The sequence below is a fragment of the Macaca thibetana genome, chromosome 4, assembly GCF_024542745.1.
Source record: "Macaca thibetana thibetana isolate TM-01 chromosome 4, ASM2454274v1, whole genome shotgun sequence".
NCBI classification, from domain to species: domain Eukaryota; kingdom Metazoa; phylum Chordata; class Mammalia; order Primates; family Cercopithecidae; genus Macaca; species Macaca thibetana.
Window position 1 is genome coordinate 134448777 of NC_065581.1, and position 23953 is coordinate 134472729.

At 39.6% G+C, this 23953-nt stretch overlaps 1 protein-coding gene across 25 annotated transcripts in view; it reads left to right on the forward strand.

Annotated features, from left to right (window-relative positions):
* EPB41L2 (erythrocyte membrane protein band 4.1 like 2) overlaps window positions 1-23953 on the forward strand; it is a 227599-nt gene that overhangs the window by 198082 nt on the left and 5564 nt on the right. For 22 of the 25 annotated variants that reach the window (XM_050786323.1, XM_050786317.1, XM_050786328.1 and 19 more), the window contains 4 exons: window positions 1502-1624; window positions 3441-3539; window positions 5343-5423; window positions 10495-10607. In XM_050786323.1, coding sequence (XP_050642280.1) covers window positions 1502-1624; window positions 3441-3539; window positions 5343-5423; window positions 10495-10602 — 411 coding nt within the window. In that variant the 3' untranslated portion in view covers window positions 10603-10607. Of the gene's footprint in view, window positions 1-1501; window positions 1625-3440; window positions 3540-5342; window positions 5424-10494; window positions 10608-23953 lie in introns of those variants that run through there. The other 3 variants (XM_050786346.1, XM_050786347.1, XR_007724781.1) reach the window with 2 other exon arrangements.

Genomic DNA, 23953 nt, shown 5'->3' on the forward strand with positions numbered 1-23953 from the left:
CAACTTCAGAGTTTTAGAAATGACAGCAGGCTCTGATTACCGTGGTTCTCTGAATGCAGTATCCAGCAGTGATGAGAATGTTATTTCTTGAATGCCACTGTGATTTCTATTGTGGGATTCCAGGGGTTGTGTGGTTTTGTTAAGAGCCTTTCTTTCCTTCCAGGCAGCCAGAGGCTAGGCTATTTGATAGGAGGATATCCTCTCTTCTCATTCTGTCCTAATGCCAATTCTGGAATATTTGCCAGATGATTATATGTTTTGTGGATTATCTATACATTAGATATGTATCTTTTTCTTTTCTCTTCAAAGAAGAGAACTTTTCAGACTTTTCTTAGATTAAGCCTTGGTCACTAGGTGCAGTGTCTCTCATTTGGGAGTTAGGCTGAGGGAGGGTTTATTTCCTTGGCAATATTTCTTGATTTTAATATTAAATGCCCGCAATACAGAGGTTTATTTTGTTCTCTTCGATGGGATGGAAAATGTTGAAGTGACTTTGTCTTAAAATAGCCAAGTGGATTTTAACCATGTTACTTTTAAACTTCTCTTTCACTTTAGAGAAGATTTTTCAAGAGTCTTTGAACACTTTGAACTATTCCGTATTTAACATATCGTTACTCCTCTTGAAATAATTGTGCCTGTTGAGAATGTTCTCTCAAAGAAAGTACTGCAGTATTTTGGTAGTAATACTTAATGGTGTTGCATTAATATTAAACATGCATACCCGGCAGGCTACAATGTTAATAAGCCGTCGAATATTTCCTTTAATGTTTTAAATTGTTCGAAGCATTGGTGTAACATTGATGGAGTAATTTTAGATAGAGCATTGTAACTTAGGTAATACAGAGGAAACACTGCAAGTTTTAGACAAGTATAATTGAAAACAGTAATACTTGAAGACCTCCTTTCTGAAAATGGTGTGTCTGTTAACAATAAGGCAGAAAAGGCATTGTGGGCAGAAGAACAAATCTTAGCCTACCTAGCTGGCATGCCAGTTAAAAGCAGTGAGCCTTCACACAAACTATGCGGTCCTTTAAACTATGGTAAAAATAGAGACAGGTCACTTCACATAGTTCATTCTATTTTCTTTTCAATTTATTATTACTGGCCCAAAGCCAAGGAGAGAGAGAGAGAGCGTGTGTGTGTGTGTGTGTGTGTGTGTGACTATACACTAGGCTTGACATATAAGTAGTTTGGGACCATCTTAAAGAGTAACATAGTAAAGGAAGCCGTCATGTCAACTTATTTTTCATGTATGTGTATATACACATACACACATTCATATGTATGTACATATCTGTGTACACATGTATGTATGTGTACATATATATTTGAAGGAAAATGTTTCTTTTATTTCTTTTGTTTGTTTTAGATTTTTGTTTTTACTCTTTTGTGCATGAGTGTGTGTTTGGATATGTTTCTTACAATTATTTGTGAAGGTTCCATTAAACACTTTTACTTTATTACCTCTAGAATTTATTTTTCCCTTCCTTTTCCACCTCAGCCACCAGTGGTAAAAACAGAGATGGTAACAATTTCTGATGCCTCACAAAGGACAGAAATCTCCACCAAGGAAGTCCCCATTGTCCAAACTGAGACCAAAACCATCACATATGAGTCTCCACAGGTACAAAAGCTCTAGACTTGGACTGTTCAAGCTCTTTTTTCACTTAGTGTGGCTGTGTTTTCATTCTTTCTTCTCTTCATTTACATGTTTCTGGCTTTGATGTAGCTTTTTGGATCTCTACTTTATAACTGTGCTTCAACAACATAATTTGCTGTGTTTCTCTCTTAGAGTGAGACAAAGAGCTGCAATTAAATTGGTAACCCAGTAATTATAGGGGAACTGTATATATCATTATTTAGGACAGACAGTATCAATCTTGTTCATATTATTGAAAGCCATTTCTGGGTTGACATATCCAAGAATGTTTGTGCACACTTAGGAAACAAATTGTCTTGCAAAGTTTAGCTGATATAATTCATCAATTAATAATTGGATCTAATTGTGGATGTGATTTAGGCTTCTTTCCCTCTGTAACTCCATGAAGATCAACGCAATCAACTCATTCTTGCTTGTAATAACACACACACACACACACACACACACACACACCCCTGTGCTTCTCTTTCATGTGAAATTATTTTCTAAAGACCCTATGTAGTCATTCATATGTGAATGATGATACCATGTGTCTAAATAATTATCAGATCTGTGTGTTTGATGTTAGGTTTTCACACGTTGGTTCTGTAAAGTTTTAGAATAAGCGTTAAGATGTTTAAGCTTCAGAATAACAAAAAAAAAAAAAAAGAGAAAGCATCATTTCAAAATAGAATATAAAATAAACATTTTCTCCACTGAGAAGATGAACCTTCTGTGGTAGAATTGTATCATGGTGGAGGATGTCAGGTTCTTGACCTCTCAGAGTATTTTTTAAAAGGTTTAATGCATGCATGTGTGAATCTTGTCTGAAAATTATTTTGGGTATGGCATCCCTGTGTGTGCATTGATCCCACATAAGCACAACAGGTTTCTTATGAACGGCTGCGGCGGGGGAGCAATAGTCATGTGTCTGTATTGTGGTAAGTTGCCAGAATGAAGAAATACAGGTGCATGACCCAAGTTTGAAGGAAGTTTCCTCTTACAGTCAGAAAGGCTCTGGACCGTCCAGTTATTTCCTTGTGTCAGTGACAGGAAACAGAAGGCAAATATGTTTCGTGATCTTAACATAAACTATTAGGCTATTAATTTGCTTCATTGTTTCCCCTTGGAAACTCTAGAATCTTCTGCATCTTTCAATATCAAAGCAAACAAGTTAAAATCTATTTTAACATATGTATGGGATTTATATATATGTAGAGAGCACATGTGTATGTGTAATATTGAAATATTTGCCTATATATATGCTCACAACATACAAACTATTACAGGAACAATGTAGTTGATAAAAACAATCTGCTAGAGGTAAGCAGATAACCAAATCATGCAGGTTCAGTCTGTCCTAGTCAGGTTCTGTTGCTTGGTAATCTGATAAAATGTTTATCTATTTTTACCCACCTGTGCTTAAAAAACAACAAACTCAGTGCTTCTGGTCACTGTGGAAACTTCTCTGCCTGGCTCTCTAGTTTCATTTTCTAGCTTCTGCAAATGTCCTTCAGATAAATTCTGTCATAATTCCCTTGTAGCTTTCAGTCCCACCTCCTATGTCCATTCTCCTCTCTTTTCTCCACTCACACAGTTGAGTTTGCTTCTCCATGTGCACCTAGTCTTTTGCCTCTACTTGGTTTTAAATACCAACTGCTCTCGTGGACGGTAAATTACCACTGCAAACACGCAAACCACATAGATTTTAAAAGATGCATATTCGATGGGGTGGGGGTCTTCTCTGACAACATAATGGAAGTTAAGCATTACTTTGTATTTTTCCCCCAACTATCCAAAGATTGATGGCGGGGCTGGTGGTGATTCGGGCACGTTACTGACTGCACAAACCATCACATCTGAGTCGGTGTCAACAACGACAACCACACACATCACTAAGGTAAAACAATGCAGGGGATCATATGGAGAGGATGGTACATTACAGACAGAATCTTTTCTGAATTGTTTCTCTGTTCCTATACACACTTCCAAGTAAGATACAGACAGTGCCAGTGGAATAAAAATGCCTTGGTTTAAAGTATCCAAGAAATTGGGCTCCGTTGACAAATGCATTCAAACCAAATTGCAATTTTGTAAAGTACAAGGGGGTAAAAATATGTTATGAATAACTGTATGTAAGATAGCTACAAAAGCATAAATAATTTAATAAAATTTATAACTTATAAAAACAAACTTGTGCTTCTACTTTTATTAAACCAGCCTTCCTGACTAGCGAGTGAATGAAGGCCATCATTCAGAATTTTCAGCAAGTTGTTCAGATAATGTTGAATTTCCCTCATTTAAGATTGCTAGTATGCTGATTTGGGGCATTCCCCCTCCCTCCCTGCATAATTCTCTAAATGTTTAGCACTGGGTGACCAGTGTTCCCTGGATCAGCAGCATCAGCTTCACCCGGGGCATTGTTAGAAGTATAAATAGCATGGCCCCTCTCCAGTCCTGCTGAAACCTTGGAAGTGTCTTAAGAAGCTTCCAGGTGATTCTGATGCATGTTGAAGTCATCAGATTGCTAACTCCAGCCTTGTTTTCCATTATTTCCTTCTGCTTCAGTTTTTTACTTTGGATAAATGTCTAAAGGTCTTAAAGGTATCCCTTGTGCCCTTCCCAACCCATGTTTCCACGACAATTTAAAAAACAGCAAAAGTAATTTGTAAATTTTTAAATGCCACATAAATACAAGGTACCGTTGGTGCTCACTTTAAAGCATATCCAGTTATTAAGCCTAGTGATAAGCCTTGTTTCTTACAGTAAAATGCCGTCATTTGTGACTGAGAGTATACATTTATCACAGTTTTAAAGGTTGGATGTGTGCTTTCCCAGGACAGTGTGGTATTTGCTTATTGACTATTTAGAAGGTCACAGCCAGATGATCTCCTCAGCCTCATCCAGTGTGCCTCAGGCACCCTCAGCTTGCAGGGAGCCCATAACACTGTGAGGCAGTTCCCCCAGGAGCTCCCTTCTCCAGCCTGGTCCTCAGCCTTTGTCCAGCCATGTGCCATGTCCACGTGCACGACTACTTATGCAGGGTGTCATCAAATCAAACATTCAACAAAAATCTCACCCATATCTTAAACCAAAGCAAATCCTTTTTAAAATTATTGCACCAAATGAAAAGAACAAAATCAGCAACTGAATTTGTATGCTCAGAATCCGTCGGTCAAAACCATCACATCATACGGAAGTCTTCTGTGATGGGGAAAAAATATATATCACATCAAACAATTTATCAAACCGAAAACAGATACCTAAATTCTTACAATTTCTTGTAATTCTGCAGATAACTGATTTCTCCCTACTCTCGTTTTTAAAAATTGGCCAGCTAGGAATAAAGAAACTGGGGAAATTATAACAGAATGCCCTAAAGGAGCTACTTGGATTAAATAATATCTGTCCTATTTTAAGTGAGATTAAGATGGGACAGATGCCATCTTGAATATTGGTAAATTAGTTTTAAGGTTGCTCTCAGTTGAGGGATACTTGTGGATGCTATAACTTTAGTAATAGGATTCTCTGTTGAGCTTAAAAATAAAGCTCAGAGTGTTTCTAGAATATCAGTCTTCCGCTGCTTGGTGTGTGTGTGGCCTTACGATGATCAACAGGTCTAGGTGGACTCCATCTCTCTTTGCTCTGTGTAAACGTGCTTTAGTGATTGCTGTTTTTTCTTCTTCTCATTTATGACCTTTAGACTGTAAAAGGTGGAATTTCTGAAACAAGAATTGAGAAACGCATTGTGATCACAGGAGATGCAGATATTGATCATGACCAGGTAAATAATTTAAGTTATAGTTCTGGAAATGACCATGTTTGTTTTCTAAGTTTCACATGTGTCATCATGTCGCATACCTGTGTCAACATCTTCTCCCAGTACCTAGTAGATGAAGTCCACCTCTTAAGCAGGACGTAAAGACACAGCCTGGACACAAGCTTTCCTACACAGATTTCTCTTTATTTCCCACTGGCTTTACGTGCACTTTTGGGTCGAAGTAATCTGGAGGATTTCTGGAAAACATTAGATTCATGTGGGCCTGGTTTAAAGGCAAGTGATCAAATATTTTAAAATGAATGGCAGTTCAATGCACTGGCTTCCAAAAAATGAAGAAAGCCACTAAGCTTGACCTATGCCTACTTTTAGGAACTTTTCAAGTATGTTTATGGCATTAGAAAAGTTAAGCTATTTACTTCCAGGTCTTTTCTTCTATTGCAATTATTGGAGGAGGGGAGGTAATATAAGGTTTCTTACACGGTGAAAATTTACATTGATTCTGAAAATTTTTTAAAAGAATCATGCCTCCATTCTAATGTTAAATTTGGCGGCATGCGTGGCTTTGAGCAGGTGATGAATGGAACTGCTGGGGACTTTGAGAGCAGTTTTAATTTTAGACTGCAGTCCCAAGTGATGCTGAGAATTTTTTAAAAAGTGATTTTAACTCAGCTTTAAAGGAGACCAAGCTGTTTTCCTTTTATAACAACTTGAAGAAAAGGAAAAGAAATATTCAGTTGACATCTCAGCTAGGGAGTAGGAGCTAACGATAGTTACACAGCTTTGGACACAATACTGAGCTCAGGAAAGAACATTTTAGAGAACAGAATTCCTCACTAGAGAAAGGCTGCCTATATGTGATCAGAGATAAATGGATTTTTTCATGCCTAAGAAGAAAATTACTCCCAATTTTTTTGACTTTGTAAGCATGATTTGACTTACATATTCGTAATGTGCTGTTAAATTTTTCTTAAGAGTTATTAGAGGTTAAAAGGTTGCCTTGACTCTGGATTTTGGCATAGGACTGGAGATTCCTAGAGAGTATTAGTACACTTGTCTGCTTACCGTGGGGAAATGAGTGACTTATGTGGAATCAAGCCTCCAGTTTTCCAGAGGGGGTTTATTCTACTGTCCACTGGAGCAGTCTTGAGTTTCGCCTGACCTGAAATTGGAGCAAACCTGCTGCTTTCTCTCTGGGACTTTTCTCAATAAGCACTCATTGAATTCCTAGAATATGTGAGGCACAAGCCCGCATACTTTGGCATGGTGGAAAGTGCAAACTAGGGTCTTCTCCCAGCCGTTGTTTCTTCTACCCCCTCTCCCCACTGAACCTAGGCCCTTTACACACTTTAAAATGCCACCTTTCCAGTACTTAGGTTTTACTTATGTGTATTCTTTTGCCTTTTATAACAAAAGGCAAAATAATTTTGTTATAAAAGGCAAAAGAATATTTTGGCCTGTTTTATCAAAAAATTCAAATCTAGATAGTATTGCTTCTGAAAGACAAATATTAAAAACACAATTTGAAATACAAGTGCCAAAATAACACGTACACCTAACTCTTTAAAAACCATGATGACTCTGCAGCCTTAATTGCTGTTGCTACAAGGGTGGGAATCTCCTTTTTTGTATATGATGTCATGTTTCAGCCCTTTGTAAAACTGAGGTCAGATATCCAAATGAAGAGAACAGAAATTTCGCGTTTTTATGTTTGTGAGATACCATAAACTTTTTTTTTTTTTTTTTTTTTGGAGATGGAGTCTCCCTCTGGTGCCCAGGCTGGAGTACAATGGCACGATCTCAGCTCACTGCAGCCTCCGCCTCCTGGGTTCAAGTTATTGTCCTGCCTCAACCCCCTGAGTAACTGAGACTATAGGCATGCACCACCACGCCCGGCTAATTTTTGTATTTTTAGTGGAGATGAGGTTTCACCATGTTGGCCAGGCTGGTCTTGAACTCCTGACCTCAGGTGATCCACCCACCTCGGCCTCCCAAAGTGCTGGGATTACAGGTGTGAGCTACCACATCTGGCCAACATTTTTGAGTAAATGTGATTGTGGCTTTCGGTATGCTTGTCACCAGAAGCTGTTGTGGGTTTACTTTCTCCTTAGAGTATGTAATGAGATGACAGAGCTACTTAAAATTAAATGATGAAACCACTTTCCTGTCAAAATCCGATGTTGATCATATAGGGACCTTCATAACATTGACATTTTTTTCAGTTCCTTGCCTACATTAAAAGGAATCTTAAGGCCAGGCGCAGTGGCTCACGCCTGTAATCTCAGCACTTTGGGAGGCTGAGGCGGGCAGATCACGAGGTCAGGAGATGGAGACCATCCTGGCTAACACGGTGAAACCCCGTCTCTACTAAAAATACAAAAAAATTAGCCAGGCGTGGTGGTGGGTGCCTGTAGTCCCGGCTACTCAGGAGGCTGAGGCAGGAGGATGGCGGGAACCCGGGAGGCGGAGCTTGCAGTGAGCCGAGATCGCACCACTGCACTCCAGCCTGGGTGACAGACCGAGACTCTGTCTTAAAAAAAAAAGAAAGGAATCTTAAAATGGAAGGACACTTTCACTGGGCCAGACAGAAAACAAGAAATCTTTTCTGTGTTGGCAAATCAAAGAGGCATGCTTTTATAGAAACTTGCTTTGCAGATTCTTCACCCTGTGCTGGTCATGACACTTTAGCTCCATACCAGGGAGGGGTAAGCTACACTGCAGTTGCTCTTCACAGTGTGTTTCTTTCTAAGAAGTAATTTCTCAATTTGGCAATAAGATGTGATGTTTTCTCGTAATCCTTATTATTGCCATAATGACATTTTACAGTATTTAATTTTGTGTGCCGATCTTATGGAATGAAAGGAGTTTTAACAAAGTGATTTTGATTGTGTTTCAAGATGACTGTAGCAGTTTTTGCTTTTCCCAACCTTTTTGTGAATTAAGAGGGTGTTTCATATATGTTGCCTTCCCTTGGGCATCATCTACATTTTCTCTTTAACAATTGCCCTGGTTTATTGTAGGCAGATCTTGGTAGACCAGATACTCAAAAGTGTTTGACCATTTGTCTGTAGCTACACTTGGCTTCCATCAGAGCTTGTCCTTGTCTTTGACTTTTCCCGGTGTGGACTGCACAAACCAACATGTAGTAAATGGCTTGGATCATTCCAGTCTCCTTCTCTCTGAAGACACACACACACACACACACACACACACACACAAAATGTAGAACTACACCCCTGTGCTTCCTCTCCTTTCCCTTTTCCCATTCCAGTCAACACGCTGAAAAGCTGCTCTGCCCTTCCCTGGAACTAGATACCTGCTCCTGCTCCTGCTCCACACTAGCCCTCCAGCCATTCACTCTCCCCCCTTGACAAACACTTCTGCTACTGCTCAGATTGGAGGCTGGTTCCGTGTCTCATTTCTGTCTCGTCACAACACAGGTAGTTCACAAACGTTTCTTCCCTGGTGGAAATTTAAGCACCCTCAAGTGTCTTCCAAGTTTCTGTGCAAAAGTTTTGTGGTATAAAAATTATGTCTTTTTTTTTTTTTTTTTGCTGATAGCTTTCCTTTTTTTTTTTTTTTTTTTTTTTTTTTTTTTTTTAAATGAAACGAGGCTTAGGGTTTCTGCTTGGTTCCTTACAGCTGACAGAAACTATCATGCAAACAAGAAATGCAGTTGTCCCCTTAGGCAGGTGACAGCAAAAGAAAAATTGCACGGCTTTTTTTCAAATGCAGTTTCCTTATGAGATATGGTATTCTCTGTCCTAGTAAAATTTTCTCTTTGTTTTAGCATTCTTTCCTAGACTTTTTTTTTTGAGACAAAGTGTCACTGTGTTGCCCAGGCAGGAGTGCAGTGGTGCAATCTTGGCTCACTGCAGCCTCCACCTCCCGGTTCAGGCAGTTCTCCTGCTTCAGCCACCCAAGCTGGGATTACAGGCGTGTGCCAGCCAAGCCTGGTGTTTTTAGTAGAAACTGGGTTTCACCATGTTGGCCAGGCTGGTTTCGAACTTCTGGCCTCAAGTGATCTGCCCGCCTCGGCGACCCAAAGTGCTGGGATTACAGGCCTGAGCCACCGCACCTGGCCTTTAGAATTATTTCCTAGACTTTGAGGGTTGTTCTCTGGTGTTTTGTTTTCTCACCCATGCTTTTAAAAACAAAATGAGTAATAATTAAGAAAGGCATTTACCTCCTCTGAAAAATAGGATCTTTCCATTGTGCCGCAATACTTTTATAGTTTACTTTCTGATAAAACGCAGAGAAACTTTGCTTTCTTACCACGTGGTCCAAGGAAGGAGCCACGAACCACTGGAGTCAGTCCTCTGCGTCCTCCCTGCTCCTGTCCTACTGCTCACAGGCTGGATGGCCTTGAGAAACCCATTAATCTTTGTGCCTGCAGTTTTGTCAACTATCAAATAGGGACCTGTATTTTATAACCTGATTAGTCAGTCTCTGTTCTTTAGCTTTACTAATTGGATGTTGTTGCTACTGCACTTTAGTTCTGTGTCTTAGAGGTTTATAGACATCTTTCCTGCAGTCTTTTAGTTCAGCAAACATTTTAGTTCAAACAATTACTGAGAGCCTCAGAGGATAAAGATGAGCAAGGCCTGGTCCTATGCCTTGCAGTTTCAGGCAATTGGGTGATAGCTAGTATCACCTGAATGTCTAGATCAGGCACTATGCTTTACAGCATTACTTCAGTTCACACAGAAAACCTTAAAATGATCATTACAACTCAGCATTGGTCTCGGGTTACATACAGGTAAGAACACTAAACTCCAAAGAACTGTTTTCTGCAAATCTCACAGTGAGTATAATAAGCCTGGGATTCAAAGCCAACATGTTTCCTCCACGTGTCATTATCTGAAAGTGGACTGGAGGATGGGGAGATTTAGGAAATGAGAAGTAGTCTATAAAATGACAGTGAGCCCATTTCAAAAATTCCTGCTTCCTCAAATAAAGAAGTGAGTGCCTCTTGGCTTGAGGTTGGGTCCGAGGTGATCAGTGTGCGTATGTTTTGCCATCGTGAGGTGGAGGCTGTTCCCCAGCTCACATCCGTTCTCTGTCCTGTCCCTGGCAGGCACTGGCTCAGGCGATCAGGGAAGCCAGAGAGCAGCACCCTGACATGTCGGTCACAAGAGTGGTGGTACACAAAGAAACAGAGTTGGCGGAGGAAGGGGAAGATTAAGTAAGGTAAGAGAGCCCTCATTGTCTGTGGCCTTTCTAGTGACTGCTTTGTACTCCTGAACTTGTGAAAGGATGTGAAATGAAAGTTCATATTAGTGTCTCCTTCGTATGGTACATTTGACCTTCTAGACTGTTATCCCCAAGTGCATCAGCTCAAGTGCATACAATCTCTGCATGTGGTGTCAATAACTCTGATTTATTGAGGGGCTGCTAATGATTGACATTCATATATTGCTTTACTAGCTATCAAGCACATTAGTATAAGTTACATTAATTAATGTTCACAGTGACCCTTTCAGAAAGATGCTATTACCCTTCTTTGGATGAGATATTTTTATTGTAGGAGGGATAAGAGGGAGATGAGTTAATTCCACCCATCTCTACTGAAAATACAAAAATTAGATGGGCATGTTGGTGCACGCCTGTAATCCCATACTTGGGAGGCAGGAGAGTCATTTCAACCTGGGAGGCGGAAGTTGCAGTGAGCCAACATTGCACCACTGAACTCTAGCCTGGGCAACAGAAGGTGAGACTCCATCTCAAAAAAAAAAAAAAAAAAAGAAAAAGAAAAAGGATACATCTGAGAATGAACCAGATGAACCAGAAAGGAAAACATTTATTTGACTATGTAAAAATGGAAATAAATACTTCAGTTAAGCGAATAGAAAGAAAACCAAAGGATAAATAAATGATTAAGTTTAATGTGTTTGGCAGAGAAAGGAATAGTATCCTGAATATATTAAGAACTCTACTGTGTCATTAAGAAAATTTAAACACTTTCGTAGAAAAATGGGCAGAGAATTAAATGAGTAAACCATGTGCAAAGTAAAAGAATAAACAAAAAATGTCCAGCTTCACTATTACTTAAATCAATGCAAATTAAAAATTTAGTGGACAAGTTTTTACCTATAAATTTGGCAAAACTTATGTTTTTAATAGTGTTGGGAAGGCTGTAGGAAACATATACTGCTGTATAAATTAGTAATATTTTATGGAGGACAATTTGATGCAAAACAATCTACATTAAACATGTCTACCATTAAACTACTTATAAGAATGTATCTTAAATAATCAGAAATATATGCAAATATTCACCTACAAGGGTATTTATCACATTTTAATACTTCATTTGTATAAATGTAAATTTGTTAGTATTAGTAAAAGGGGAAAGATTTATACACTCTGAAGAGAAACCAGAGTATTATGTTTGCTAGTATTAGCAAAAAAAAATTGAAATAATCTAAATGGTCAAGAGTAGGGGCTTAGTTGATACATTATTCTGTTTCCATGTGATAACTAACTCTTAATGAAATGGGTGTTTATAATTATCTATTAGGGCTTTAAGAAGCAGGTCTTATCACACAATAACACATAGTAAGATTACTTTCTGTTGTTAAAATAATCTGTATGTTGACCAGTCAATAGATAGGTAACCCACAGGAATGGCTGGGTCACAGGATATTTTCTGCCTTGGGTGGCATGGCCACCTGCTGTTGCATCCACTAGGAGGCGAGGATTCCTACCATTTTACAGCTGTCTCTCTGACTTTTGAATTTTTGCTAGTTTGGTGAATATGTACTTATGTGTAGCTGTGATTATAATTCCCATTTTCTTCATTAATGTCTTTTCATATGGTTATTAGCCATTCATGTTTTCTCTTCTATGAAAATATAGATGGCCAAAAAATTCAAAACCTTAAATGCTTGTTCACCTCTCTTGCCTGCTTTTGCTTTCATTCTTTCTTTCATTGTTAATTGATTATTGATACATTCTACATACTGATCCTTTGTCAATTTTATATGTTGCAAATATCTGCAGGCTTTTGGTTTGTCTTTCATTATTAAAATAGTTGAATATGGTTAATATTATTGAATTTATCAAGCTTTTCCTTTATGACATGTTCTTTCCATACCCTTAGGTGATAAAGATATTTTTTATGTAGAAATTTTAATGTTGTTTTTCATATATTCTTAATCCATCTGAAATCATTTTTTCTAAATGATGAGAAACAGTAGTCTGTTTCCTACATAAGTAGCCAGCATTCCAGCACTGTAATGAAGAGCCTATCTTTCCCCCTCTCATCTCCAGCATCCTGTATCAAATTTCTTATGTGTGTGGGTGTTTCTGACACTATTATTATTGGTCTATGTGTGTATCCCTGCTCCAGTGCCAGAATTACTATAGCTTTATAATGGGTCTTGATATATGGTATGTGTGTCTCTATCCCCCTGTACCCCCTCCCGCCACCACCAATAGCATTGTTTTTCTTCATTCTTGGCTCTTCCTGTTACATACAAATTTTAGAATCAGATTGCTGGGTTCTAAGATTAAATCCTGCAGTACTTCAATTGGCCTTGTATCTACTCTGTACTTCAATATGGGGAGAATTACATCTTTTTAATATTGCCTCCTTTTCCTTGAACATAAGATGTCTCTATTTGTATATATATTCTTTAATGTCTTTCATTAAAATTATATAGTTTTTTAATCAAATGAGGTCTTACAAATCTTTTCTAGCTGTTGCTAGCACAGAGAGATACAGTTGACTTTTCCATATTAATCTTATGTCTAGCAACCTGCCTCTTCATATCTTAGATTCTAGTTTAAACACAGTGTATATAATAGGCCATAAGCAGAAATCATTAACAATTTTAGTAAAAATAAAACATCCAGGGGCCTGAGTAAATGTGCTGTGCTATATGTGGATATAGATCTTTTTTATCTTTGAGATGTATTTCCCTAATGGTTTTATTTATTTTTTATTTTTTTGAGATGAAGTCTCCCTCTGTCACCCAGGCCGGAGTGCAGTGGCACGATCTTGGCTCACTTCAACCTCCATCTCCCAGGTTCAAGGAATTCTCCCTGCCTCAGCCTCCCAAGTAGCTTGGATTACAGGTGCCCGCCACCACGCCCGGCTAATTTTTGTATTTTTTAGTAGAGACGGGGTTTCACCATGTTGGCCAGGCTGATCTCGAACTCCTGACTTCAAGTGATCTGCTCCCCTTGGAGTGCTGGGTTTACAAGCATGAACCACCGTGCCCGGCCCCCTAATGGTGTTTTTTTATTATTTATTATTTATTATTATTATTTTCGAGACAGAGTCTCCCTCTGTCACCCAGGCTGGAGTGCAGTGGCGTGATCTCGACCCACTGCAACCTTCACCTCCCGGGTTCAAGCAGTTCTCCTGCTTCAGCCTCCTGAGTAGCTGGGACTACAGGTGCCCACCACCACACCTAGCTCCTAATGCTTTTAAATAGGGAAGGCTGCAAGCATTCTTACTTAGGAGTCAGAAGACTGAAGGCTACATTTTCATCTTGCCAGATATCAAACTATATTGACATTAGGCAAGTCAGTGCTATGATCTGCCTTTCCTAACTCATAGGACTTATTCTAAGGATATAATAGGATAATAAATAAGAAAAGTGACTGTTATAAAAACATAAGGTAATAGCACTGGGTATTTTTGCCTCTAAGTTTTATCAATCAGACACTTCTTAATCAGGAATACTGGGCAAAAATTGGTGACACTCTAAGCATTACCAGCAACTCTACCTTCACTTGTGGCATTTTAATAAGTTTTTAAATGAGTTCATTACATCACTTATTCCTAGCACTTTATATTCATTTTTACAATGGACACACAGACACACACACAGCTTTTGAAGTTTGCCCATCTCAGAGGCTAACTTTTATGAGAAGCCTTGTTAAACAGATTTAGGAAGTTAAAGTATAAACTTACATATAAGGTGAATAAACTAGATACATTTGGAAAGATTCATTCATGCATTCAAAAAATATTTAATGAGTGCCCAAATGTGGTAGGGTAAGGCTGGATAATGATTCCATGGTAGACAAAGCAAACATGGCCCCCCTCCTTGGCGGAGACGATGTGCTCCAGGAAGGTAGGTGTTAATATTAACAAATGAACAAACTGTAAATGTGATCAGCCCTCTGAAGGAAATAAAATGCTATGAGAGAACAAAATAGGAGACTTGAACTATTATAAATTTAACCAATTACTTGAGAAACAAAGTTTGAGTTTAAATCTGAAGGACGACTAGGAATGACCTCAGTGTCTCAAAGTCATTTTGGCATCTCCACCCCCAACTGGCTGCAGCTCGCTCTTAAAAAATTTCCTTTGCTGGTGACTGTCAGATCTGGGAAGAGTGTGTTTTCACTGCTTCAGCTACTGTCTGGCTGCCCTGCCAGGATCCCACAGAGGCAGCAGGTGGGCCGAGGCAAAGAGCAGGATCAGGACAACATCTGAATGTCAAAAAAGAGGGGGAACTGTCTGCAATGTATCTGCTCCATCTCCCTTTTTCAGGCACATAAAGCTCTCCTCCTGACCTGGTCTCGCCCTTCGGAGTAGCTCTGAGCTTTTGATCAAGTGTTGAAAGTAGGGGGAGGGGAGAGCAAACAGAAAGATGGTAAAAGAACAACCTGCAGAGGACGAACCTCCCAAGTCCACCTTTCTCAGCAGGTGGCGCCCAGCTGTGAGGCAGAGAGGAGCTAAATGCAAACTCCGTTAAAAAGAAAACACACTTCAGATGAGGACTTCACTAAATCTTTGTAACTTTTTAATGTCCTTTCAAGGACTACTCTCTCCTGCCGGCTTAGCCCAAATGCATACTTATGAGCCCTCACACGGATGGAAAATATTGCTGACCTTATCACCACTGCAATGGTATTCCCAAACAGTCCCGATCAGGAGGAAGAAGGGTTCCAAGCTTGGTGGTGTGATCTGTGTGGTCTCAGAAAGAATTAGCCACAGGAGAGGGAGCTCTCCCAACCCAGACTTCACAGGAGCCTCTCTGACTCTTAGAGTAATAATTAATGTAAGGTAAAAAAGTGAATGAAGCCTCCTGTTCATCCAAAAACAGTGAGCACCTGAAGGATGAAATGACAGAGGAGTGGCTGCTCATCCTTACGCTCATCCGTTCATTTATTTGTTCATTGCATAAATATGTACAGAATGCCCACCGGGTATCCTCTGCTGTTTTCCCATGGAAATATCAAATCTGCACTTCAGACAATAAATCAGTGGTAGCAGAAGAATTTCAAGTTTTGTGATATATTCTGAACCTCATGTGATGGGGACAAGAAGGAGAGACCTCTAAATCAGAATAGGGCATCAGAGATGTTTCACTTAAGCTTTGTGCGAGTAGGAGTTAGCTCTATGAAAAAGGAGTAAAGGGGGCCATTTCAGGCAGGATTGGGAGCACTGAACCTGACACTCCAAGAACAGTGCAAAGTCAGATGTAGCTGGATTGTGGGATACTTGCAGGAGAGTGATGAAGATGTGGGAGGAAGGAGGCAGAAGCCCAGTGTTAAGGAGTCTTCTAAGAAGCTGAGGAGGCTAAACTATCCTGAAAGTGATGGGGTTGCTCCTCCTGTGTTTGAGAGACGGTAAGGAGGTAACTTACCTTCTTTGTGACTTGTTGACGGTCAGCATGAGGCTATGGAAGTTAGTGCATTGGGAAGATGGGAGCAGAGGAGAATCACACATCATATTTAGGTTTTTGGCTTGGGCAGGGAGTTGATGTTGGCACCTATAATTTGAATCATGCAATACATGAGTTTTGTCTTTTGCATGTCATGGCCATATTATTATGGCTGGTTTTCTTTGCTTGGCTACCGTAAAGCAAAGGTGTGTTTTTTGTTCTGCAGTACTGCCAGAGAGACCAACTGTCATGGGAATTCTGGAGGAAACTTAGAAGTGAATCTATAAGGCCGCATCTTATAACATGACATGATTAATTGGAAGTTTCCTGGATCATCTGCATGTTAAGAGGGAGCATAGGATAGCAGACTTGCTGGGTTCAAATCTAATTCCTAGTTGTTTGACCTTGGCTGGTCTCATCCCTTTGTCCCAGAGCTGTCATCTGTAAACTGGGGATGATAATAGAAGCAGAAGGGCTTGTTTCCAAGGCAGGTTGTTAAGAATTTTTTATAACTTACAAGGTCGGCCATGAATGAACCCTTTTCGCTCTTAAGAGTCCAATAAAAATGAAAATTTTCTATCCCAGAGATAATGAGTTTGAGATACATGTGAAATGCAGAAATGGCACATTCAGAAGCACAAGAGCTTTGAGAGTGCAACAGGCTTCTGAGCAGGAGAGAGATTTGTGAGTCCCCTGAATGAATTGTGTACTGATGAAGCCTGTGTTTTGAGCTGTATTATCCAGGGCTAGCTCAGAGTTGAGGTCTGGGGAACAGAGGCCATAAAGGAGAAGGAGCCAAGAGGCAGAAAGGAAACAGGGAAAGGGGGGAGGTGACACAAGTTGCAAGGCAAGATAACTTCAAGAAGGAGAGAGTAACCAAGTATTAAATATGTCAGAAAAACCAAATGAGCATGTTTTTGGGAACTGGTGAACAGAGGTCAGCCTGGAGGCTTTGTCAGAGCTGTTTCAGTGTGGTAGTAGGGAGAGAGCTCTGTAACAGGTTGAAAACATATTAAGTTGAAAACCCAGTAACAGGACCTTTTGCTCTTCCATCAGCTCTGCCTGCCTTCATCTGAGAAGATGGAGAACATTAGGTGTCATGGAGCCAGTGGAGCCAGTGCTGTGATTATTAAAAACAGGGTCAATTCACCATTCCCTGGAACCTCTTAGACCCTGCGTCCCCCCTTTAACCTGCAATGAATACTTCTCAATTAGTCGTGTTGTTTTTTCCACTGTTGTGGGTACATGAATGCCAATTTCTAAACAAAACAATCTTGTGTTTGTTTCAAAGTCGGGGTGATATGCAGGGTTTCAAAACATGAACTCATAAGCCAAACAGGAAATTAACATTAGCTGCCTAGCTGACTTGATGAGAGAAAAGAACCCTGTTGGCTGAACTGAGCTCTAGCTAATCATGAGCCACTCATTTACATGTGGGCTCTGATGAGTGTCACCCCTGACCTTCAAAGAGAACAAACCTATTGACTTTCAGATAACTATTTCAGTTCTGCAGGCATATCAAGTGTGTTGCATTTTTATTTTATTCTGTTAGCCTAGTTGTGCTAATCTCATACCTAAAATTAGCATCTTATTACTGCTTCATTTTCAATATAGATTAATCACACCTCAAATGAGGACTGACTTCTTCTGCATAGAAATAAAAAGCCAGTTTTGGTTTAGTGAGTTTTAGGCATAGCCAGTTTTCACTCTGAAATGCTGTGGAATGTTCTCATTTAACATTGCTAAATCTACCAGGTGTTATCAATGAGTCAGTTATAATCTATTTGAACTCCCCCCACACAAGAGGTGCTGGGTGCCACTGCTCTAATGTGTACATTAAGACCAGGCAATAGTCACTAATTCCCCAAGGCTTGCTCTTGGACATAACCATTACTGACTATTATTTTTTTAAATGAAACTATCTTTATTGTTTTTTCTGGTAACAAAAGAGAGGTTATAATTTTTTAAAGGGAGAGACAGTAGAAAATGTAAGTGATCCATAAGTCCCATGCTCCCAGAGATAGAGAATTTCTTTCCAGTGTGTATGTGTGTGCTTATCAATATACACACATATAGACATTCACATCCACACAGCCCCCTCTTTCTATGTAGGCTGATATTGTGATTCTTGGTTTTTCCTCCACTTAATAGTACATTATAGTTGTTGGTCCTTGTCGTTACCTCATCATTTTTCAGCAGCTGTTGAATGGATGAGTGATGGTTTACTTAACCCCTATTAATGGACATTTAAATTACCCCTCAGTTTTCACAATTATTACACAGCTTCAAAGATTATACTTGTTTGTACATTTTTGTATGTTGATCTCATTGTTTCTCCAGGGCAAATATGTTCAAAAGTGGAGTTGGTATGCCACGAAGATTGTTTTTTGTTTTTGTTTTTTTGAAATAAGAGTTTCACTCTTGTCGCCCAGACTGGAGTGCAGTGGCACGATCTTGGTTCACTGTAACTTCCCCCTCCCAGGTTCAAGCGATTCTCTTACCTCAGCCTCCTGAGTAGCTGGGATTACAGGCGTGTGCTACCACGCCCAGCTAAGTTTTGTATTTTTAGTAGAGACGGGGGTTTCCCTATGTTGGCCAGGCAGGTCTCGAACTCCTGACTCACCTCAGGTGATCCACCCACCTTGGCCTCCCAAAGTGCTGGGATTACAAGCATAAGCCACCACTGCTGGCCCACTAAGGGTTTTTGACATATTACCAAATTGTCTTCCTTAGTGGTTCTGCAAACATAGACTGCCACTAGCAGTTTGTGAGCATATGTTTCCCCACAGCCTTGGCAACAACTAAACATTATTAAACATTAAAAAAAAAGCTTTGCTAGTCTGATCAGGAAAGAGCATTTTTTTCTCCCTTGTTTAAACTGTGAGGAAAGAACCTTCTTTGTATTTTTTCAGTGCTAGTGAAGTTGGAATACGTGCATGCATATGCTACACACGGGCACGGACACACACACATAATTTGCATTTCTTTTGGTTGCCAGTTTGTGTCCTTTGTCCTTCTCCCTATTCAGGTGTCTGTTTTTTTCTCTTATAGAGATTAGTTGAATGGATGCCTGATGGTTTACTCAAATAATCCCTACTAATGGGCATTTAAATTATCCCTAGTTTTCACAGTTATCACACAGCCTAGTAATTTGAAAAGATGAGTAACTATGCTACATTTCCCCCTCAATTTAAAAAATTATTATTAAGGATTAAAAATGGCACCAAAAGTGGGGAGAGGGACAAGACAGAACTGACCGCTTAGAGACAAGCAAGCCATATCCACAGTTTCGTTTTTTGTTTTGGCCTAAATGGTGTATCTTAGAATTTGAATCAATTATTAATGCTTAAAAATTAGAAGATACTCAGCAATTTTAGAAAAATCCGAAGCCCTGATGACATTGAGCCTGCTCTCCCTGTGGTTACACTGCTGGTGCTTCGTAGGCGTGGCCAGCGTCAGTCTGGGAGGAGCTCTCTAAGTCACCACAGTGCTACTGCCTGTCATATCCTGTCTTTATATTGAGGCCCTTGGGGCCCAGTCTCCTTATGCATATATATTACCCATCTGGCCTCTGACTGTGTTGGGGTGGTGGTTATGACTTTGTTACCCTGTCCTAGGCTGTGTTTAAGAGTCTGGAAATGTAAACAATATTTAATGTTAAACTGCCTATAGAGCATCTTCGTGTCTCTCCTTCAACCTTTTTTAATAAGGAAATAGGATCTTAGACATTAACGTAACCGCCACAGGTCACCTGTGCTAAGTAGAGGTTCATTTATCTCAAGGCTTTTCTGTTAGATACCCCAGATAACAATTGTTTAAACATGTAAATTTTGTGGGTGGCATCAGAAGGGAGTTTTGCTATGGCAACTAATTAACAAGTTTATGTATGTGTGTGCTGTTGTAAAGATACTCCTGTCCTTATGAGGATTACAGTCCAAGGACATATCGATGCTTTCTTGCATCAAAATAGTTGAGTTAGCATTAGGGCACATGTGAGTCTGGACCTGCTCTGTCCGGTATGGTAGCCAATACCCACTTGTGGCTATTGAGCACTTGAAATGTGGCTAGTTCAAATTGAGATGTGTTTTAACTATGATAGTTACTGGATTTCAGACATGAGAAAAAAGTAAATTATTTCTAATTTTTAAGTGAATTATTGAAATAATTTGGATATATTGGGTTTAATAACTACATTAAAATTAAATATACATGTTCCTTTTTATTTTTTGAAATGTGCTTCTAGAAAGTTTACATTCATTGCTTACAGTATATTTCTCTTGGACAGTGCTGATCTGTGGAGGGTAAGAGGGGTGAAGTGAGAGGAAAACCTTAAACTAATATGGCACGATGCAGTTTAGATTGTGTGTGTGTGTGTGTGTGTGTGTGTGTGACAGAGAAGGAGAGAGAGAGAGAGAGACTGTTAGGGGGCAGGGAATAGTGTTTAAAGATATCTTTATTTAACTTTGAGGAAAAGGATTTTTTTTCCCATGCTCCCTCAGATAAAAAGTGAGAGAGTTGGGTCTATAAATTTCTTTTGATTCCCACTAACCTTCCTTTTTCTGAAAGATGAAAGCTTGTTAGTATTTTTAAGCTCTTATTTGATGCTACAGAGAAATGTTTTCTCATTGCTACCCAACTTATGAACCTAAGGGTGACAAAAGCTCAGCTCTAATAGAGTATACTGAGTGGAGCCTGACCATAGTTCATTTGTCTTTTAAAAGAAGCTTTAAGATTTTATGGAACGCTTTTATATCAAATTCCCAAAAGATTTGACCTAGCAGAGTGAACTAGAAGACCTTAACAGCTTTAGGGCCAGCTCTGCTACTCTTAGAAACTCGTGTTACGGCTTCGGTGATTTGAGGAAACCAGTTTTATAAAGAAGTAAGAGTCCTCGTGGGATATCATAGATACGGTTAATCAACAAAGAGAACAGAAAAAAGAACCTGATGTTTTTCCACTTAAACAAGAAAATTGGCAGATGAGAGTAATGGTAAACATGGGAGTTAGTAAAGACATGATGCAATTCTGTTGTTTTTTCTTCCCCCGTTTCCTCAAGCTCTTATTCTTCAGTCTTACGTTACAAATTAGTCCCTGGTACTTTCACTTCTGGATTCATTAATCTATATTATGAGTCCGTTATGTTCAAGGGACTATTATAGTTGTGTGTGAGAGAGGAACGCATAGGAACATGCATAATGTTCAGGGCACAAAAATAGTATGTTTGAAGAGAAGCCTCGATAAAGGGCTGTGAAGGTTGACAGGAGAAATGCTTCTGATTGGCCAACCAAGACAAAGCTCTCCAGAAAGGTTGCAGGAAAGCTCCTCTGTGCAAAGCCCCAAGGGCAGTCTGGATGGTTGGAGATTGGGGAGGGAGGAAAGAGCACGTGGGAAAACAATGGGAAGGATGTTGGGAAAGCAAACCTCCATTGGTTATGTGTAGAGTTCTCAGCACAGCTGGAAATATTTGTTCAAGGCAAATTGCAGACAGTCTTACATGTCATGTCCTTTAGTAATATGAATTTATCAGTAGTGTGTATGATTGACTGAAAAGCTACTAGATTAGATGAAGTAACCTGTAAAGACACCAAGATACTGGTTCAGACAGTTAGTAGTGGGGAGACTGAACTGGACGTCTCTAAGAGTAAGATTGAATTTAACTTGGAAACAAAACCAGGAATAAAATATCATATAGGAACATCTATAAAAATTAAATCCAGTATTTTTTCCCTTTTCAGTCAGATAGAGCTCAGCATCTGTATTACTCTTTGAAGTAAAGTTATTTTAGCACGTAGGCCTTTGAGAGTAATACAGTTCATTCACAGGACACAGGGCTCAGGAAGGTCAGCCCAGTCCCGAAAGGCCTGAAGATGGGACTTGGGCCTTAAAGGACCCACAGAAGAGCCTCCTGAGAAGGTGGGGACTCCAAACAGCGTGAGCATGTTCCGGCAAACCAGGAGAAGCAAAAGCATTTTGCTGAATTATTTGTAGTACAGATACTGTGCTTCATTTGACTGCAGAGAATAACACTGGATTTAATTTCTCCCTCTACTCAGCAGATACACAAATATCTGTGACAGAGGAAGATGGCAGTAGATTAGTGATAGCAGATTGGGTGTAAGCAGTTCTCAAACTTAATGGTCTCAGGACCACTTTATACATCTAAAAATCATTGAAGAGCCCAAAGAGATTTTGCTCATGTGAATGATATCTATTGAAATTTATCATAAGTCAAAACTGAGAAGTTTTCCAAATATTTATTAAGCTAAAAATCATCACATAGTGAAAGAAGTCTGTCTAGAAAGACTGTGTATGTTGTGTGATCAAACTGTATGACATCCTGGAAAAGGTAAAATGATGGAGACAGTAAGAGGGTCATTCGCTGCCACTGATCTCAAGAGTCTTAATATTGGGAAGTTATCAAGCTCATGGTGGCCAAAACACCATTTTCCACATTCTAATGTTCACCTAAAAGCTTGAATTTTATCATTGGCAACAAGTACTGTCAATTGTTTCTCTTGAGGCGACAGGCTCAACTTCATTTTCAATAAAAGGTTTACCTAGTATCCAAATTGAATAAGGTCGTTTGTCTGTCAATGATTCTCTCAAGTAAGAAATGTGGTTTATGAAAAAGCTGCTTCAACTCACAGTGCAGACATTCGCATAGATGCTTTTCCTCTAGACATTGTACTTCTGTATGCAGCAGGAGTGGCGTGTGCATACTTCCCATTTCATCACACAGAATATTAAAAAGACACACTCAGGCTTGAGATGTAGAATAATTAATATTTCTTCTGTTTCCTCAAGGACATCCTTAAGTGAAACTGTCTTCTCTATTTTACTGTGAGTGCACACTGGTAAAGAATAAGGTGTCAGGCTGGGCCTAGTGGCTCACGCCTGTAATCCGAACATGTTGGGAGGTTGAGGTGAGAGGATTGCTTGAGATCAGGAGCTCGAGACCAGAGTAGGCAGTACAGCAAGAGCCTGTGTCCACAAAAAAATTTTTAAAATTAGCTGGGTGTGATGGTATGTGCCTGTAGTCCTAGCTACTTGGGAGGCTGAGGCAGGAGGATCCCTTGAGTCCAGGAGTTCAAGGCTGCAGTAAGCTATGATTGCACCACTGCACCCCAGCCTGGGTGACAGAGCAAGACCCTGCCTCTAAAAAAAAAAAAAAGAATAAGGTTACCTCAAATATAGTTTGAGTCCTCTGCTTCGACTTATGTAGGCTCAGCTGCCAATAGGTTTACTCACCGTTGTCTACACCATTGGTGAAAATGCCAACACACTGGAAAGGACATAATGTCTTAGTATGATAATGAAAACAGTTTTGACTCTATGATCCCCGTAAAGAGACTGAGCCATCCTCAGGGGCCGCAGGCTACACTTCATGTATATTTTAGTGATAATACAGACATTTTAAGAACTGACTTTTTTCTGGGTTTAACCAAATGGAAATTTAGCATGCTTGCATTTTTGGCTCTGGGATTTTTATTGTGTTTATTTATTTAATTTTTGAGACAGTCTCGCTCTGGCAGCCAGACTGGAGTGCAGTGGCGTGATCTCAGCTCACTGCAACCTCTGTCTCCTGGGTTCAAGCGATTCTCCTGCCTCAGCCTCCTGAGTAGCTGGAATTACAGGCATGTGCAACCATGTCCGGCTGATTTTTGTCTTTAGTACAGATTGGGTTTCGCCATGTTGAACAGGCTGCTCCCAAACTCCCCACTTCAGGTGATCTGCCCTCCTCAACCTCCCAGAGTGCTGGGATTACAGGCATGAACCACTGTGCCCAGCCAATTTTTATAATTTAAACAATAGAAATTCTGTTTAGAAATTAAAATCAAATATGCAAATTGAGGACCAAAGAAGAATAAAATGAAAAGTTCAGCATTTGAAATAACTGTCAAATCCATAAAG